This window comes from Salvia hispanica, chromosome 3 (assembly GCF_029641045.1).
Source record: "Salvia hispanica isolate PSC_SH4W2 chromosome 3, Shi_PSC_v1, whole genome shotgun sequence".
Classification (NCBI taxonomy): domain Eukaryota; kingdom Viridiplantae; phylum Streptophyta; class Magnoliopsida; order Lamiales; family Lamiaceae; genus Salvia; species Salvia hispanica.
The window spans coordinates 23351156-23358631 of NC_142694.1; the positions used below are offsets into that span (position 1 = coordinate 23351156).

The 7476-nt window shown below is 35.3% G+C and overlaps 1 protein-coding gene across 2 annotated transcripts; it reads right to left on the minus strand.

Annotated features, from left to right (window-relative positions):
* Positions 1 to 262: 262 nt before the first annotated feature.
* On the minus strand, positions 263 to 2182 carry LOC125211378 (uncharacterized). 2 transcript variants are annotated; one of them, XM_048111133.2, is made up of 4 exons: positions 1988 to 2182; positions 1622 to 1885; positions 1147 to 1377; positions 263 to 869 (listed from the first exon to the last, which is right to left on the minus strand). In XM_048111133.2, the coding sequence occupies exons 1-4, from the start codon at positions 2166 to 2168 to the stop codon at positions 376 to 378; spliced, it is 1170 nt and encodes a 389-aa protein (XP_047967090.1). In that variant the 5' UTR covers positions 2169 to 2182; the 3' UTR covers positions 263 to 375. The 2 variants fall into 2 exon arrangements, with proteins under 2 accessions (XP_047967090.1, XP_047967089.1); XM_048111132.2 differs by having other exon boundaries at positions 1622 to 1888; positions 1988 to 2181.
* Between the last annotated feature and the right edge of the window lie 5294 nt (positions 2183 to 7476).

Genomic DNA, 7476 nt, shown 5'->3' on the forward strand with positions numbered 1-7476 from the left:
ATGAATAAGGTACTCCTATTGTTTCATAGTAGTAGAATCATTTTGCTATTTTAGTTACATAGTTGAGTCATTTATTTTTTTAGTAAATGTCCAGACATTTCTTCTCACTTATTCTACTCTCTCTTACTTTATTCTTTCTTTTTTTATTTAACCCACTTAATTCAATTTTTCTTAAATCTCGTGTAAAAAAGAAACGTCTCTATTACTATGGAACGAAGATGCTCGGAACAACCATCTTCATACAATAATTAGAGATGGCAACTTAAATAGTACTACAGTAGTAGATACCAAATCATATAAAAGCATGGATAAAAGCATCAAGTACAGAAATCCTCAATAGAGCAAGCACTCACACACTACAAACTTACTATGGTACTAATATTTATTCATCTGTTTCTTTTTCTTCCTCCCTTTCGTTGCTGATCCACTGAAACCTGACTCATTAACAAGGTCGATACCGAAAAGTTCTCTCAGCACAAGCACTACTAGCTCATCTATATGGCTGATAAACTGAGCACCAAAAAACTGTTTCATCATAAACACAAAAAACTCTCTCATCATGAAGCCCAAAGACTCCATTGTTAGGAACCCTTTGCTGAAAATAGAAGGTGCTTTCCTTAAAAAGGCCCTAAACTCTTTAACCATAAAGACCAAAATTTCATTCAATGGAATGACTCCAAGAATATCTTTCAGGATTTTATATGCAGCTGAAAACCAGTCATGTCCATCTACGGAGGCAGATTTCATGAGCTCTTGGCTACCACTCACATATTCCTCTTGAGCACCCGCCTTCTCTTTTGCCCGTGTGATATGCTCATTTAAAATCTCGATTAAGGTGTTGGAAAGAACGATCAGAAATGCAGCTTTGCCTGCACATAGGAACAGCCTCAGACATTATACCAACATCCAGCCTGCTTTTTTCAGCAGAAAAAGAGTAGTCTTGGACACATATATGTAGTCTCGTTTATACATACGAAGAAATATATTTCAATTGGCAAAATTCATTTGAAATCTCTAAGCTTGTAGGTTGTTCAAAAATTGTGACAGCAAAGAACACATGACGGACCAGAAACTGCAGAACTGTAATTAATCAAGAGCCAAGTCGAGCAATCAAAACTACATGAATAGGCAGATAAATCAACTAACCATCGGCGAATTTGTAGTCGTGCTGGAGTGCATAATATCGAGCATTTTTAGCAAGTATGGTGATGTACATTATCATTGTGGATTTCGCCTCAGGACTTGCCATCCAGTGACCAATCCTGTCGAAAACTTCGACAGTGGCTGTGTAACCCATTCTAGCAAAGGTTAAAAAGCGAAACTTGTAGGTGTCGGAGTCCCCACACTGATTTTTCAGTGGCGTCCCAGCATCCTGGCCTGTTTTTGTGAAAGTAACAGTTTAGTAAATGAAAGAGAATGCAATGGCATTCTTCATACTTCTAGCATTTTCATGAATCTACTCCAATATATAGAATTATGAATGTTAGATTTAATTAGAATCATACATCTAGCATTTGACTTAACTTGCCGATTAACTCAAAATAAATTTATCACATAAAAGAAAATTGATCAGAAATTGCCCAATAAATAAATATGAAAGTGGGAAGGGAAATCAACTGACCAGAGATGAATTTTTGGGCATCATCGGATTGACGAAGGGCAGAATTTAGGGGAAAATTGGCAGGATAGACGCTAATTAGGGTTTCAACATCATCTGACATCGATGGCACGATCCTATACACAACTCTAACCCTAACGACGTAACCAATCTTGGCCAAGGTGACAAAGCCATATGAGCATGAGCTCTTCAGCGGCGTCGCAACCGCCTTCCCAATTTTGGCAAAAGCAGCAGCAGTGCGGCCATTTTTCACATTCACCTCCTCAGCTGCTGTTAATGCAGATCAGTGCAGTTTAGGTTGCAAATACAAGTCTGATAAAATTGGGGGTTTTGATCCAGAAATCGGAATAAATTTAAAAATTGACTCACCAGGCATGGTGCTGACGGTGTGATCGATTTTGGCGGAGCCACCACTCTTCTCCGGCATCACATCTGGCTCGGAACGATCCTCTGTCAATTCCGATATTCGCATTTTTTTGATCTTCGTTACAATAAAGAGGCAATTATTCTTCTTTTCGATTAAAAAATTTATGACGAAGACTCCTCGCATTTCCTTCTTCAAAAGGTTCAAACTTCAATAAAATAAAGTCTTTAAATAATAAAATTATTACAGAGATTCCTCACAGTCACCTTTCAAATTTTATTACTCTAAATCAAAGGTTCGAATTAATGTTTTAAAAACTGGACAAGCCAATGAATCAGCGAGACTAATGGTTCAATCGGTCTGACCGGTTCAATCACTGGTCGAACCATTTTACTATTATAAATTATATAATATATAAAATATATTCAATTTAAATGAATGATAAATTTTTTATCAATAAATATAATTAAATGTACAAATTACAAGTTAGTGTAGATAATTTTTTTAATATTTTAAATATAGAAAAAGATAATTCATAATAATTCAAAAAAATTATATGAAAAAATATATAAATAAATATGAATTATTAAATAGTTTTGATGAAAATATACTATATAGTAAATAATTTATTATAAACCTTAGGTATAACTACTTATATTTACATAAGTACCTATATTATACAAATAATAGTAGTTAATTTTAGTAAAAAAAGAGTGAATTTTGGATATATATTATCATATTAATACTTACTCACTAGAATATAAATTTAAACTTGAATGATGAGTTTGAGTAAATAAAAAAAATTATTTTAATATAATAATAGCTAATGTTCATGTTATTAATAAGAAATGCTTGTGGTGGAGTGGTAATGGTCTTGGTCAAGAGACCAAGAGGTCATGAGTTCGACCCTCACCAAAAGCACTTATTTTATAAAAAATTTAAACAATGAAGAAAACCGATTTTCAATTCCCAGATAGACCGGTTCGACCGGCCGATTTCGGCGTTTCGCGGCGGCCCAACATGCTGGCGGGTCCGGTCCGGTTCGTATCGTATCACTAATTCACCATCACCTAAATTATGCATTAACCTTTTTCTTTAATCTTTTCCTTAAAAGTGATCAATTATTGCTTTAATCTCTACCAATTCAATGGAGGTAAAAAGGCGCAAGCGTAGTACCAACTGATTTGTATTTTATCGTCTACTTTATTCATTAACTTCACTCGCTCTTTAATCCCACATCGCTTACTTTACTTTCATGAAGTTCATTTATATTTTTTCTAATTCTTTTTTTATAATCATTTTCTCTATGAAAAATAATCTTATTTGTGGACGATATTAGTTTTCGTGTATGAATGGTAAAGTATATGAGAGAGAAAGAGAAAGAGAAAATGTGAGTAAAGTATGAGAGAATAAAAGAAAAAATGGTAAGAAATTTTTCATAAATAGAACTTAGAGTAATTTTAGTGGACAGACCAACGGAACTAATTTTCGTGGACTAAGGAAGTACTCGTTCCATAGTAATGGAGACGTTTTTTTTCAGCACGGAGATTAAAAAAATTGTGTTAAGTGAGTTAAGTAAAGGGAAAATAAAGTGGAAAATGAAAAAGGTAGAAAGATGAACAGAGAAAAAAGTAAGAGAGAGTAAAGTAGGTGTGGAAAAATGTGTTGACTTTTACTAAAAAAGGAAATGACTCTATTCCTATGGAACTTTCCAAAATGACAAAATGACCCTATTAATATGGAACGGAGGGAGTAGTAATTTACATTTATGTATTCCCTTCATCTCATAATATAGATGTCATACTTTCTTTTTAGTTTGTCCCAAAAGATGTCACATTTCTATTTTTGAAAAAAAAAATATCGATCACATTAATATAATTATATTATTTTCTCTTTCCACTTAACAAACAAAATAACATCTCTTAAAATCACGTGTCATTTCCTGAATATATCATCTATTATGGGATGGAGGAAGTATATTTGTATATATGCTAACTAAATTAATGGGCAAAGGGTCAATTTTATTCAATTGTTTGAGGCATTTATCCGAAAATACTCCACTGTTTATGTAATTATCATTTCGTATCCATTGTTTTATTTTGAAAATAAAATGTCTTATAAAACAATTTGACAATCAAAATATTGACGGGACGGTCGAAATTACACGTCGATTGAGTAATCGATGTGGAATTTGGGTAATCAATGTGGAATTTATATAAATTTTCTGGAGTCGAAAGTACACGACATTTACCTAGATTACACAGAAGCTTAATGCCACGTGCATCTTCGAGGGAAGGTCCTATTTTCGATTAATTGGGGACAAAGAAGCAAGTAATGACAAGAAAATAGGAAAAAGTTCTGGTCTAGAGTATGACACACAGACAGTGTGCACTACAGGACTAACATACAACTCGTGTCTAGTTTTAGTCACATAAACTTTGGATGACGAGTGACACTGGTGCATTAAAATACTGAAGGGATGATATCCATAAAAGGGAGGAGAACGAAGATGAAAATGTTCAAGGCTTCTTTGCTTTGCTAGTCCTGGACTGAGTCCGAGGTTAACCTGGGTTCTTCAACAGGTCCATCCCATGATGTGGTCACCTAATTTCGCATCATCACGTGTTAGGCGTTTGGGAATGATTATAACTTAAACACGGCCTATTTTGAGTATGAAGGCGTTGGGAAAAAAATCTTATTAGTTATACATGTTCTGTTGTGAGAGCTTGGCAATCTTGGTTCCTTCTTATTTGCTAGCGATACATTGCATATTTATGTGTTGAGTCATTCTTATATGTTATACCTGACTTCTCAGGTGCAGATACTCGTGGGTGCCTGTTTCGACACCCCTAAACCTTACTAACAATCAAATAACAAGATAAAAGTTGAAAGTCACACAATTTAAATAAATCGGATAACTTGGAATTATTCAATAAACAAGATTATGCATTTTATAATGATGCAAATTTACATGACTCTACACTTAAACACCTCTCAAAGTCTATACCAATGAACCTATTGCCAATGCAGTAGCACAACGGAAGTTAGATTAACTTATAATATAAATAAACACTAATCGTCCACCCCTAGCTAGGGAGTGGCCTCATGTTGTAAATGTTCTTCAGCTTGAAAAAACGTAGTTTTTAGGTTTGAAAACTACTCCCCCGTCCAATAAGAATATGCTCTAATTTCGTCCCACAAGAATATGCAACTTCTAATTTTGAAACTCTTTTCTCTTTATGAGGCCGAACCCATTCTCCATTAACAGTACTTTATTTACTTTTTCTCTTTAGCTCTCTATTACTTTACTAATTTTGCATTAAAATTTATGTCAAATTCAAAGTGCAAATTCTTTAGAGATAGATGCAGTAACATTATGAATTTATCAGATAATTAAAAGTGAATCAAACCTAATAAAAATAAAGTAAGATATGTTGATTGATGGATTCGTGGTAAAAATGAATGCAATTAGAAAATGATGGAAGGGATTAGTTGGATCTTCCATACCCCATTTAATCATTACAGTCATAAAAGATTTACAAAGACAAAATAAGCCAAGTGCAGTGAATAGGAGTAGACCCTGGGGACAATATGGTTAGGAACGTAGTATGGCCAGCATTTCCTAGGTTGAAGGTGCTCGAGGTATATGACATTAACGACAATTGATTGGAGTGGTCTAAATACCAAGAGCAGTTCAATGGAATCTGTAACTCTGCACTCGGATGATGTTCTGAGGTGAAGTTTGATGTTCCGAATATCTGTCACTTTAACTGTCTATCAACCCACATAACACACGTTGATCACTTCGAGACAGGACCTGGTAGACAGTGGGACTGCTGATACGCCCGGATTATGCACTGTTTTAAGGCCATTATTTGGTCCGTTTTTGTTATCAAAATCACTCTACATGTCCATTATTTGCATATTCTATACATTTTGGTATTTTGACGTGTTTTGTGAGAAATGTGCATATTTGAGCCGAAAAGGGGAGTAAAAACGTATAGTCTGGAAATCTGGAGTCAGACGGCGACCAGCGACCGCCGCGAAGTTGTACGGCGACCGCCGGCGCCCGGCGGTCAGAGCTATGTGGCGGTCCGCCTCGGAAATTTACGCTAGGAGAAGAGTCTCGTCCGGCGACCGCCGGAGGACATGTGGCGGTCCGCCACCGAAGGGTCAGAGTCTCTGGACTCCAACGCGGCGACCGCCGGCCAAGGTGCGGCGGCCCGCCGGAGGAAGGCGGCGAATCCGACCAGCCCTAGATTTGCTCCAAGATTTACCAAATTTTGAAGATCTTTTCCTTCTATGATGAGGAATAATCTTCCCCTATAAATAGGACCTCAAGCTTCATCAAAAGGAGAAGTTTTTTTTCCGACACACAACAAGAATACATTCATAGAGATCAAAAGCTAGAGTACTTCAATTGTGCAAGGAGTTGAAGAAGGATTTCAAGAACATCAAGAACGACAAGGATTCAACCTACGGGTTTTATTTGCTTTAGTTTTATGTTCAAATTGCTTTCCCTTCAATCTATGTTTTTAGTTTATTCTGTCATGTGTAACTAAACTCATAGGATTCTAGGGATGTGTTAGTAGCAACTTTGGTTATACAATTCCGTTTTCTATTTAATATCCGTTTTGTTTTTACTTTGTTTCTTCCCTAAGTTAATCATGATGCTTCATAATTGAGTGACACAATTATGTATGATTCAATACAACTTGTTTCATAACTGTGACAGAGTTCTGGCGAGTTAGATCCACTTAGTAGACACTACAGTTAGCTTCCTTTAATACGGCACTGTTAATTGAGAGTGAGGACTTTTCAAGGGTCTTAGGAGCTTTTTGGAGTTACGTGTTAGGATTGACAACCCTAATATTAGTAATCAACGTTTGTATCGCATGAGCATAAGCTAGGTGACTCGTCCTTTCAAAGTATTAACTGTGCTAGGGTATTGTAGTTTGGAATTTGTATAACCATAAAAGTGAACGCACATCCCTGGAATTCCCCTTATCTCTATACTTTTCTCTCCGTGATTTGCTTGTTTTTAGTTGTTTACTGTTTTAATATTTACTGTTTTCAAAAAGTTACAAAAAAAATTCTTGTTTCTCCAGATAGTAATTGAGTTCTAGTAGAAGATAGACACTTTGTGTACATCTTCCCCGTGTTCGATACCCGGTACTAACCTTTTGCTATACTATACCTACTCTGTATACCTGCAGGTATTTATAGTGCAAATAAAAAGTGCATCAAGTTTTTGGCGCCGTTGCCGGGGAAGACAATTCACTTTGGAGTGATATCTTCAAACGGATAATTTTACTACTTTGGATATTACTGCTTTCAATTTCTATTTTATTTTATTTTTTATTTTATTTTCGTTTTTATTTATTTATTTATTTATTTTATTTATTTTATTTATATTTTTTTTTAGTTTCTGCAGGCTGTGCAGATTTACGTATTTTGTGGAGAAAATAAGATGGCGGAGCCTACCAACCACGAT

Bases quoted from the DNA above. Each gene is read 5' to 3' on its own strand.
- LOC125211378 (XM_048111132.2), bottom strand. From the start codon at position 2,168: ATGCGAGGAGTCTTCGTCATAAATTTTTTAATCGAAAAGAAGAATAAT. The intron at 1,378-1,621 runs GTCAGTTGATTT...TCACAAAAACAG, and splicing joins TGCCCAAAAATTCATCTCTG to GCCAGGATGCTGGGACGCCA. The intron at 870-1,146 runs GTTAGTTGATTT...TCCTATGTGCAG, and splicing joins CGACTACAAATTCGCCGATG to GCAAAGCTGCATTTCTGATC.